Here is a 12,500-nt window from a genome sequence, read left to right on the forward strand (position 1 = left end):
CTTTCCTTCCTTAGTGAGAACAAAAAGAACAATAGAGCATACTACAAACATACAAAACAATAAACGATAAAGAATAACGCAAGTGACTGAACAGGCTAAATCAATAATGAACGTAGCTAGCGAACATGTCATTAGTTAATTAAAGTGCGTAACATAAACATGCACAGACGGGCGCAATAGCCGAGTGGTTAAAGCGTTGGACTTTCAATCTGAGGGTCCCGGGTTCGAATCACGGTGACGGCGCCTGGTGGGTGAAGGGTGGAGATTTTTACGATCTCCCAGGTCAACATATGTGCAGACCTGCTAGTGCCTGAACCCCCTTCGTGTGTATATGCAAGCAGAAGATCAAATACGCACGTTAAAGATCCTGTAATCCATGTCAGCGTTCGGTGGGTTATGGAAACAAGAACATACCCAGCATGCACACCCCCGAAAGCGGAGTATGGCTGCCTACATGGCGGGGTAAAAACGGTCATACACGTAAAATCCCACTCGTGTGCATACGAGTGAACGTGGGAGTTGCAGCCCACGAACGCAGAAGAAGAAGAAGAAGAAGATAAACATGCACAAATAGCGAGTGCTTCGCATTCTATCGTCAACCATTCATTTTTTTTTCTCTCAGGGACAAAAGTAATTCGATCTCTGAAAAAAAAAGAAAAAAAAAGAAAAGAAAAAAAAAAGAAGTCTGTTGTGGTGTCACTTAGTTACGTCAGTGTTTGAATTCACTCTTGTCTAATCTTTGGCAACCCCATTTAATTAGACAGTCCCTGTGGAGAATAAAGAGAGACGACAACGGGCCTGGGGAAGTTGGTATAGAAATCTGCATCTGCACCCTTCCGCCCCCCCCCTGACCCTCCTGACCTCCCCCACCCCCCCACCCTCCCACATACCACACACACATACCACACACACACACACACGCTCTCGTTCACCCCAACGTCTGGATTCTCCTTCCTTTGCTCTTTTTTGTCGTAGTTTACTGTGTTGTTTGTGACTGTGCAGTGTTTTTGTACCTGTTCCACTTCTGTTCCAATGAAGAGTGGTGTGCTGACATGGTAACAGGTGGGGCAGGTGGGACTTAATAGTGGTTTTTTTTTTCCTTTGTGTGTGTGTGTGTGTGTGTGTGTGTGTGTGTGTGTCTGTGTGTGTGTCTGTGTGTCTGTGTGTGTATGTGTGAATTCGTGTCTGTGTGATCGAAATTTTCAAGTTCGATTGTATCTGGTAAATTCATTTTAGCGAGGGAAGTGAGGGAGGGTGGTGTGTGAGGGGGAGGGGGGGAACCGGAAGGTAATATAAGAACGGGCAAGTGGAATGTTAATTCGATTAAAGAATGAGGTAGTTCAGGTCGATTGAAGCTTCTGTCTGTCAGTGCCCATCCCACGGAATCAGCACCTCGATGTCGTGGTTGGAGGGGGGGGGGGGGGGGGAGGGGAGGGGAGGGGGCCAGTGGGGTGGGGGGGGGGGGGGCGTGTATGCCTCAGTAACCCGGGGAGATGTGACGGGCTGGAGAGTCACTCACGTCAGACAAACCAAAAGGTAAAAGATCAGACGAAGGGTGATTAACCACACCAGCGCTTCTGGATTTAATAAATTAAGAGGCTGGGTATTTATTGGGCTGATGCCTCTTGTCCTGTGAAACAGTTGTGTTGTCAAATAATCCTGATTTTTATTGTTGGTTTCTGTTTTCTTTTTTTGTGTGTGTGTGTGTTTGTTTGTTTGCTAAATACTTTGAACTGCAGAAAAAGAACCTTCATGCTGAACATCACACACACAACACACACACACACACACACACACACACACACACACACACACACACACACACACAGAGGGGTGGGGTGGGGGTGGGGGGCATATGCATATCTATGTGTATGTATGTATGTATGTATGTATGTATGTATGTATCTCTCTCTCTCTCTCTCTATATATATATATATCTATATATATATATATATATATATATACATGTGTGTGTGTGTGTGTAATGTATGTATGTATGGAGAAAGAGAGAGAGAGAGAGGGAGAGAGAGAGAGAGAGAGAGAGAGAGAGAGTTACGTAATCCCCTTCGTGCCCACTGGCACATAAGGCCACCACCAGAGATCTTCAGATTGTGAGGAAGACCAAGGGAGACATGGTGACATGGTGCAGAACGGCGGGAGTTGGGGGGGCGAGGGGAAGGGGGAAGAATAAAGGAGAAATATGGCTATACCTGGGGACATCGCGAGATAGGCAGCAATTGGGATCCCTGGTGGCGGCCTCACGTGCCATAGGGCACTAGGGGGATTAACTCTCCCTCCCTCTCGTTTTATCTGGTTGTGTCCCACAATCAATTGTAGGCAAATGTCAAACTAACGACAATCGCCACGTCCATAAGATTATGTCATCCCGATCTTTTAGAATCTAGTCTTTCATGCCTAATCGGGTGGTTTATTGTGGAATCATATTTTCAGCCATTCTCATTGTCCAAACTGGTCTCAGTGTATCAAAGTATACCATTCAAAACTCACGAAAGAGTGTGCACACGATGTCTTCACCTTCCCCACCCCACTCCCTCTGTCTCTCTTTCTCTGTCTCTGACTCTCTTATACATACTGTTTGTGCATATATTATGCTTTTTTTTCCCCATAATTTGAAAATTACCTATGTATTGTCTTTTGTATTATATTACATGTTTGTTATAATCATTTTCCATTTTATGTGGGCAGGATGAAAACAAACCTTATGTTCTAAGTCCTGTTTCTCTCAACAAAAACGTTCACTCGTTCTCTCTCTCTCTGTCTGTCTCTGTCTGTCTGTCTCTGTCTCTGTCTGTCTGTCTCTCTCTCCATTATTCTACTGAAATATTTACCCATTATTATCGGTATCGAAAATCATATGTCCAAAATTTGATTTGTTCTATGTGTCAACAATTTTAAGAAGACGAAGTTCACTTTGTGCTGTGAGCCCCTTCGAAGGCACTGTGGCCTTTATGAATAAACCATCTCAATCTCAATCTCTCTCTCTCTTTCTCTCTCTCTTTCTCTGTGTGTGTGTGTGTGTGTGTGTGTGTGTGTGTGTGTGTGTGTGTGTGTGGCGCTCGCAGTGACTGAGTACCTTGCGAAGCATGCAAGCGTGTGTTGTACATTTCCAACTTTGTAAAAAGGCATGGCGTACGTGTCCACTAGCGTTTGTGAAAAAAACAAACCCACCCTTGAATCTTGAAAAGCGTGCTTATAAACAGGACGAAAATATGCGTGGCTTAACTATCGGAGGTCTTTTATCTCTTTCTCTGCACAGGAATCGCTGACCAAAACCCCTCGTGGGGAGTCGAGACTGACATACGTTTGGCTCGGAGTATAGATAGACGTAACGGGCTCGAGAAGGTAAGTGAACACTTCTGTGTATTTCTTTCATTGGTTTAAACAGGATTTTATTCTCAAAAGCAAGTAAAGACATTGCGAAGACATAGAACAGCAAGAAGCCAGAGCTTATGGTGTGCGCGGAAAACTGCTCATGCATACAGTGAACACATAACAACAGCGGTAGTACTATAAGCAACATCAAATATGAATCAGATCACGACTAAACTCTAAAAGGAAAAGCAAAGAAGCACTCCCGAGGAAGGTAGAAAAAAGATTGAAGAAAAAATCCCCAACATATTCGTATATAAACTTACACATACATAAAAAAAATATATACCTACACATACGCTCACGCGTCCATATGTGTACAAAGAAACAAATGTCTTTCTTTCTTTCTTTTCTTTTGTTTGGTGTTGTTTCTTATATTTCTCTGGCATTCTTCCCTTTGGTTTAACTCTCTCCATACGAACGGCGAAAGAGACGACGCTAACAGCGTTTCACCCCAATTACCATCATCAAAATATTGCAAGCGGAAGGCTCTTATACTGAAGAGGTGAATGTTGGCAAAGAATACCACAATTCTGACGACGGAAGCTAAAGGTTGGGTCATTCAGACACCCACTGGACATCCGAGGGGTCTGTGTAGAGGAGAAGAGAGGATTGGCCGTACTGAGTGAGTTAAACATAATTTCAGTGCCCCATCCCCGCGAAAAAAAAAAAAAAGAAGAAAAAGAAAAGACCCCCCCCCCACCCCCCACCCCCAAAAAAAGGAAAAAAAAGAAGAAAAAGAAAAGAACCAAAAAAAAAAAAAAAAGGGAGGAAAAAAAAGGAAGAAAAAGAAAGGAAAAAAGAAGATGAAGATGTCAATGCAACTCTGTATAAAGAGCATGTGTGTAAGCAACAGTTTCTTGTCTTTCTTTTTTTCTTTCTTTCTTCATTTTCTGTTCTCTCTCTCTCTCTCTCTCTCTCTCTCTCTCTCTCTTTCTTAGTCCCCTCCCCCTTTGCCCCCACCCCCCACCCCCCACCCCCCATCCCCTCCACCTCAACCCCCCCCCCCTTTTCATTCGAATATACAGAAATGTCGATTTCTAATTAATAATAACAATCATCATTATGATAGAAATGATAATAATCCAAATAATGATAATAATATCATTTATTTCCAGTCTAATATCATCATCTTAGATGAACAGACTATAAATAAATAATAAATAAACGAATCTTCATTTTCTTTTTTGTTGTTGATTCTTTGTGTGTGGCGAATTTCTTTGTTTTTCTGTTGTTGATTTTTTTTCTTCTCTCTTCTCTCTCACTCCTTCCGTATTTTTCTTTGTTTTCTTTGTTTCGTCTGTTTGTTCGCGTGCTCTTTTTCTTCTTCTTTGTTTCGTTGTTACTGTGGTTTTATTTTGTTTGTTTTTTTTCCATTTCTTTCCTTCTCGTTTTTGTGTCTTGTTGTTGCCATTTTCTTTCTTTTGAATGGTTTGTTTGGAATTGTGTTTAATTCTTCCCGTTCTTGATTCTTCGTTTATATTCTTGTTAATGTTTTCTATGCTTTTACAGGATTCTTCTTTTATATTCTTGTTAATGTTTTCTATGCTTTTATACGATTCTTCGTTTATATTCTTGTTAATGTTTTCTATGCTCTTACACGATTCTTCGTTTACATTCTTGTTAATGTTTTCTATGCTCTTACATGATTCTTCTTTTATATTCTTGTTAATGTTTTCTATGCTTTTATACGATTCTTCTTTTATATTCTTGTTAATGTTTTCTATGCTCTTTATACGATTCTTCGTTTATATTCTTGTTAATGTTTTCTATGCTTTTATACGATTCTTCTTTTATATTCTTGTTAATGTTTTCTATGTTTTTATAGGATTCTTCTTTTATATTCTTGTTAATGTTTTCTATGCTCTTTATACGATTCTTCGTTGATATTCTTGTTAATGTTTTCTATGCTCTTTATACGATTCTTCGTTTATATTCTTGTTAATGTTTTCTATGCTGTTTATACGATTCTTCGTTTATATTCTTGTTAATGTTTTATGTGCTCTTACACGATTCTTCTTTTATATTCTTGTTAATGTTTTCTATGCTCTTTATACGATTCTTCTTTTATATTCTTGTTAATGTTTTCTATGCTCTTTATACGATTCTTCGTTGATATTCTTGTTAATGTTTTCTATGCTCTTATACGATTCTTCGTTTATATTCTTGTTAATGTTTTCTATGCTCTTTATACGATTCTTCGTTGATATTCTTGTTAATTTTTTCTATGCTCTTTATACGATTCTTCGTTTATATTCTTGTTAATGTTTTCTATGCTCTTTATACGATTCTTCTTTTATATTCTTGTTAATGTTTTCTATGCTCTTTATACGATTCTTCGTTTATATTCTTGTTAATGTTTTCTATGCTCTTTATACGATTCTTCTTTTATATTCTTGTTAATGTTTTATGTGCTCTTATACGATTCTTTGTTGCTTTGTCCTTGTTGGCGTTGTTGTTGTTGATTGCTTCTTGTGTTCGTTTGTTTATTCTTGTCTGTATGTGTGTCTGCGTGTGATTGAATGAGAGAGAGAGAGAGAGAGAGAGAGAGAGAGAGAGAGAGAGTGTGTGTGCGTGCTTGTGTGCTGTCCAATTATAACAGTTCCCATACCAAGATATGAGAAAGAAAAAGGATTTTCTCTCTCCCTATCTGTGTGTGTGTGTGTGTGTGTGTGTGTGTGTGTGTGTGTGTGTGTGTGTGTGTGTGTGCATAAGTATTATATGTATGTATATATATATATATATATATATATATATGTATGTGTGTGTGTGTGTGTGTGTGTGTGTGTGCATAAGTGTGTGTGTGTGTGTGCGTGTGTGTGTGTGTGTGTGTGTGTGTGTGTGTGTGTGTGTGTGTACATAAGCATATATATATATATATGTGTGTGTGTGTGTGTGTGTACTTAAGCATGTGTGTGTGTGTGTGTGTGTGTGTGTGTGTGTGTGTGTGTGTGTGTGTGTGTGTGTGTGTGTGTTCATAAACATGTGTGTGTGTGTGTGTGTGTGTGTGTGTGTGTGTGTGTGCACCGTTCTTTCACGAGTTGTAACGTGTGTTTCAGATGCTGTCTCTTGTGTTGTTTGGCCTCGTCGCCGCTGCACAGCTGTCCGCCACCGGAGGTAAGTAAGTGTTTGCACATCATCATCGTCGTCGTCGTCGTCATCGTTGTCATCAACATCATCATCATCGTCGTCGTCATTCTCATAATCTTCATCATCATCGTTATCATCATCGTCGTCATCATCATCAACATCATCGTCGTCGTCGTCGTCGTCATCATCGTCGTCATCATCATCATCGTCGTTGTCGTCAACATCGTTATCATCATCGTCATCATCATCATTGTCGTCGTCGTCGTCGTCATCGTCGTCGTCATCATCATCATCATCATCATCGTCATCATCATCATCGTCGTTGCTGTCGTCGTGGTCGTCGTCATCATGACAGTCATCATCACCGCCTTTGTCATCACCGTCGTCATCATCATCGTCATCTTCTTCTTCTTCAAGGACAAATGCCAGTGGGGTGAAGGTTAACAGCCCATTGGCTGACGCCCTCCATGTCATGTTGTTTCTTTCTCTATCTCTGGACCTTGTATTTTGGAATGAACTTCCTCTTTCGCTTCGTCAGGTCTCCGCACTCAGCTCTTTCAAGTCTGGCCTTAAAAACCCACCTCTTCACAATATAGCCTTCCTCCCCTGCCTCTTCCTGCCTTGTCTTCAGTTTCTTTCAGTTTTAGAGTTATGAATGCGTGTGAATGACTGGTGTGAAAGCGCTTAGATTGGTCTCTGCATGAGATTCAGCGCTTTATTATTATTATTATTATTATTATTATTATTATTCAGGGCTGTGATCTTGGATAGAAGAATGTACTGTGTTGAATCCCTTCTTCTTCTTGTCTGTGTTGTTGTTATTGCTGATGTTGTAGTTTTTTATACTTTTTATTTTCTTCTTCTTCTTCTTCTTCTTCTTCTTCTTCTTCTTCTTCTTCTTCTTATCATGATCATCATAAATAACAGTATCATTATCGTCATGATATCGTAGTCGTAATAGTCGTCGTTATCATCATGTCATCGTCGTCGTCATATAATCATTGTCGTTGTCTAGTCGTCATAGTCTGGTCGTCGTCTTCGTCAAAGTCACAATCAGATCATCATCATCATCGTCATTAGCATGGTTATCGTCAACATCATCAACATTATTTAGCAACAGCATTGCCGTGCACGGAAAGTGAAGCAGCAAAAAGAAATTGACTTTGAAAAGGAGTTTAAAGACCTATTGACCTTGATGTGGAGTTCAACGACCTATTGACCTTGAAGTGGAGTTTAACGACCTATTGACCTTGAAGAGGAGTTCAACGACCTATCGACCTTGAAGTGGAGTTCAACGACCTATTGACCTTGAAGTGGAGTTTAACGACCTACTGGCAAAATTCAATCACAACAGAACGCAAAACAAAAACAAAACAATACATAAGGTTAATTTGTCCAGGGATTGGGGACTTGGCAAGAAGAGATTACCTGTCCTGTTTTGAAAAGCCGTCAACTGCCTGGTCAGTGCCGTGAACAGACAAATATGGGTTAAAGAAAGAAAGAAAGAAAGAAGAAGAGAGACAGGGCAAAGAAAGCAATAAGTGAATGAATAATCCAGACAGACAAATAATTACAAGTCGGTACGATTTCAATAGCTAACCAGATTAACGAAGTCAGTCGGTAAATAGCTAGTATGCAAAATGAAGTAACTAATCAGCTGAATAATTTATTCACTCACTCACTCACTCACTCACTCACTCACCGAATCAATCAATCAGTGAGATAGTCAATCAGTCAGTCAACCAACCCAACTGTCAAATGATTTATAAAACTCAACACACGCCCCGGTCCCCCCTATCCTCCCTCCCCCCACTCACTCTCTCACTCACTCACTCACTCACACACACACCACACACACACACAAACACGAATCCCCCACCCACCCCCACACCCCGTCCGCCCGGCTCATTTTCTCCTCCTCCTGCATTCTCGTACTCTCTCAGTATTGTCATCCCTCGAGAACGAGCTTGTTACATTCGTTCACCAGCTATCCTTTCATACATCAGGACATTATCGATCGGGCAAAATGTCGTAATGAAGTAAACTCCATCCCCTCTCCCATGGCGCGCGTTTTGTCTTAAAAACTACACCACGAAAATCAATTGTAAAAAAACAACTCTACGCGCTAAATCATTCATTCTATGTTTTTTTTTATATTTGTATTTGTATTTCTTTTTATCACAACAGATTTCTCTGTGTGAAATTGGGCTGCTCTCCCCAGGGAGAGCGCGTCGCTACACTACAGCGCCACCCATTTTTTTTGTATTTTTTCCTGCATGCAGTTTTGTTTGTTTGTCCTATCGAAGTGGATTTTTCTACAGAATTTTGCCAGGAACAACCCTTTTGTTGCCGTGGGTTCTTTTACGTGTGATAACTTTTTGTCAAGGATCATAGGTGAGGATGATTTCAATCAATGTATAACTGAAATAATGATATGACATATGCAATGTAAGAAAAAATACACCTAGACAATTCAATAAAAAGTGGAAAAAGAACCAGGACAATCACGTATGACAGACATATGATAGACGTAATTGCTATTCTATTGAAAAATGTAAAAATAAATGAGTTCGTCTTAGCAAAAGTAGTGAATATGCAAGAAAACGCTCTGATGAAACGAATGCTGGCTTCCGTCTGTCTCGTAAGACAATGCATCGGCATCTGTTTGTGCTAACACTGTAGAGGTTAGCAGTTTCTGCGAGGGAACCAAGGAAAAAAAACAACAACAAGAACTAATTGTACGAGTTTGGGTAGAAACTTTGTCAGACTGACAAAGACAGGGAGTGGTCAGCCTGTTCTTCTTATCAAATTACTGTTATATACCTGAAGACAGCAGCTGTTCGCGTTTCCAAAGGAAGCGAAAGGAGCTGAGGCCGAGAGATAAAATTGGAGAGCGGACATGCTGGAGGTCAAGGAACCTATCAGTCCGTATAAGGATGGATGCCTTCGGTCCACAGTGTATTGCCGGTCACCCCTCGTGTGCTTCCTTTCAAAAGCTTGCAGGTTGCGAATCTCTCCAGTGATATGTGTATGACTGGTACCTTTCTTTGGACAAGTCAGAACGTTCATATTGAGCATACTAAAGAGCTAATCTCTCCAGTGACGTGTGTATGACTGGTACCTTTCTCTGCACAAGCCAGAACGTTCATACTGAGCACACTAAGGAGCTAATCTCTCCAGTGACGTGTGTATGACTGGTACCTTTCTTTGGACAAGTCAGAACGTTCATACTGAGCACACTAAGGAGCTAATCTCTCCAGTGACGTGTGTATGACTGGTACCTTTTTTTGGACAAGTCAGAACGTTCATACTGAGCACACTAAGGAGCTAATCTCTCCAGTGACGTGTGTATGACTGGTACCTTTCTTTGGACAAGTCAGAACGTTCATATTGAGCATACTAAGGAGCTAATCTCTCCAGTGACGTGTGTATGACTGGTACCTTTATCTGCACAAGTTAGAACGTTCATATTGAGCATACTAATGAGCTAATCTCTCCAAAAACCTTTCAAAAGCTCAGGTTGCGAATCTCTCCAGTGACGTGTGTATGACTGGTACCTTTCTCTGCAAATGTCAGAACATACTGAGCACACTAAAGAGCTAATCTCTGACGTGTGTATGACTGGTACCTTTCTCTGCACAAGTCAGAACGTTCATACTGAGCACACTAAGGAGCTAATCTCTCCAGTGACGTGTGTATGACTGGTACCTTTCTTTGGACAAGTCAGAACGTTCATATTGAGCATACTAAGGAGCTAATCTCTCCAAAAACCTTTCAAAAGCTCAGGTTGCGAATCTCTCCAGTGACGTGTGTATGACTGGTACCTTTCTCTGCAAATGTCAGAACATACTGAGCACACTAAAGAGCTAATCTCTGACGTGTGTATGACTGGTACCTTTCTCTGCACAAGTCAGAACGTACATACTGAGCACACTAAGGAGCTAATCTCTCCAGTGACGTGTGTATGACTGGTACCTTTCTCTGGACAAGTCAGAACGTTCATATTGAGCATACTAAGGAGCTAATCTCTCCAGTGACGTGTGTATGACTGGTACCTTTATCTGCACAAGTTAGAACGTTCATACTGAGCATACTAAGGAGCTAATCTCTCCAAAAACCTTTCAAAAGCTCAGGTTGCGAATCTCTCCAGTGACGTGTGTATGACTGGTACCTTTCTCTACACAAGTCAGAACGTACATATTGAGCATACTAAGGAGCTAATCTCTCCAAAAACCTTTCAAAAGCTCAGGTTGCGAATCTCTCCAGTGACGTGTGTATGACTGGTACCTTTCTCTGCAAAAGTCAGAACATACTGAGCACACTAAAGAGCTAATCTCTGACGTGTGTATGACTGGTACCTTTCTCTGCACAAGTCAGAACGTACATACTGAGCATACTAAGGAGCTAATCTCTCCAGTGACGTGTGTATGACTGGTACCTTTCTCCGAACAAGTCAGAACGTACATACTGAGCATACTAAGGAGCTAATCTCTCCAGTGACGTGTGTATGACTGGTACCTTTCTCTGCACAAGTCAGAACGTACATACTGAGCATACTAAGGAGCTAATCTCTCCAAAAACCTTTCAAAAGCTCAGGTTGCGAATCTCTCCAGTGACGTGTGTATGACTGGTACCTTTCTCTACACAAGTCAGAACGTACATACTGAGCATACTAAGGAGCTAATCTCTCCAAAAACCTTTCAAAAGCTCAGGTTGCGAATCTCTCCAGTGACGTGTGTATGACTGGTACCTTTCTCTGCAAAATTCAGAACATACTGAGCACACTAAAGAGCTAATCTCTGACGTGTGTATGACTGGTACCTTTCTCTGCACAAGTCAGAACGTACATACTGAGCACACTAAGGAGCTAATCTCTCCAGTGATGTGTGTATAACTGGTACCTTTCTCTGCACAAGTCAGAACTTTCATACTGAGCACACTAAGGAGCTAATCTCTCCAGTGACGTGTGTATGACTGGTACCTTTCTCTGCACAAATCAGAACTTTCATACTGAGCACACTAAGGAGCTAATCCCTCCAGTGATGTGTGTATAACTGGTACCTTTCTCTGCACAAGTCAGAACTTTCATACTGAGCACACTAAGGAGCTAATCTCTCCAGTGACGTGTGTATGACTGGTACCTTTCTCTGCACAAGTCAGAACGTACATACTGAGCACACAAAGGAGCTAATCTCTCCAGTGACGTGTGTATGACTGGTACCTTTATCTGCACAAGTCAGAACGTACATACTGAGCACACTAAAGAGCTAATCTCTCCAGTGACGTGTGTATGACTGGTACCTTTCTCTGCACAAGCCAGAACGTTCATACTGAGCATACTAAGGAGCTAATCTCTGCAGTGATGTGTATATGACTGGTACCTTTCTCTGCACAAGCCAGAACGTTCATACTGAGCACACTAAGGAGCTAATCTCTGCAGTGATGTGTATATGACTAGTACCTTTCTCTGGACAAATCAGAACACACTGAGCATACTAAGGAGCTAATCTCTCCAGTGACGTGTGTATGACTGATACCTTTCTCTGCACAAGTCAGAACACACTGAGCATACTAAGGAGCTAATCTCTCCAGTGACGTGTGTATGACTGGTACCTTTCTTTACACAAGTCAGAACACACTGAGCATACTATGGAGCTAATCTCTCCAGTGACGTGTGTATGACTGGTACCTTTCTCTGCACAAGTCAGAACGTACATACTGAGCATAGTAAGGAGCTAATCTCTCCAGTGGCGTGTGTATGACTGGTACCTTTCTCTGCACACGTCAGAACGTACATGCTGAGCATACTAAGGAGCTAATCTCTCCAAAAACCTTTCAAAAGCTCAGGTTGCGAATCTCTCCAGTGACGTGTGTATGACTGGTACCTTTCTCTGCACGAGTCAGAGCATACATACTGAGCATACTAAGGTGCTAATCTCTCCAGTGATGTGTGTATGACTAGTACCTTTCTCTGGACAAATCAGAACATACTAAGCATACTAAGGAGCTAATCTCTCCAG

The 12,500-nt window shown here is 41.3% G+C and overlaps 1 protein-coding gene across 1 annotated transcript in view; it reads left to right on the forward strand.

Annotated features, from left to right (window-relative positions):
- Positions 1 to 3,282: 3,282 nt before the first annotated feature.
- LOC143301540 (acidic mammalian chitinase-like) overlaps positions 3,283 to 12,500 on the forward strand; it is a 27,940-nt gene continuing 18,722 nt past the window's right edge. Inside the window, 2 exon segments of the mRNA XM_076616245.1 lie at positions 3,283 to 3,363; positions 6,450 to 6,507. Coding sequence (XP_076472360.1) covers positions 6,450 to 6,507 — 58 coding nt within the window. The 5' untranslated portion in view covers positions 3,283 to 3,363.

Source organism: Babylonia areolata, chromosome 1 (genome assembly GCF_041734735.1).
Source record: "Babylonia areolata isolate BAREFJ2019XMU chromosome 1, ASM4173473v1, whole genome shotgun sequence".
In the NCBI taxonomy this organism is placed as follows: domain Eukaryota; kingdom Metazoa; phylum Mollusca; class Gastropoda; order Neogastropoda; family Buccinidae; genus Babylonia; species Babylonia areolata.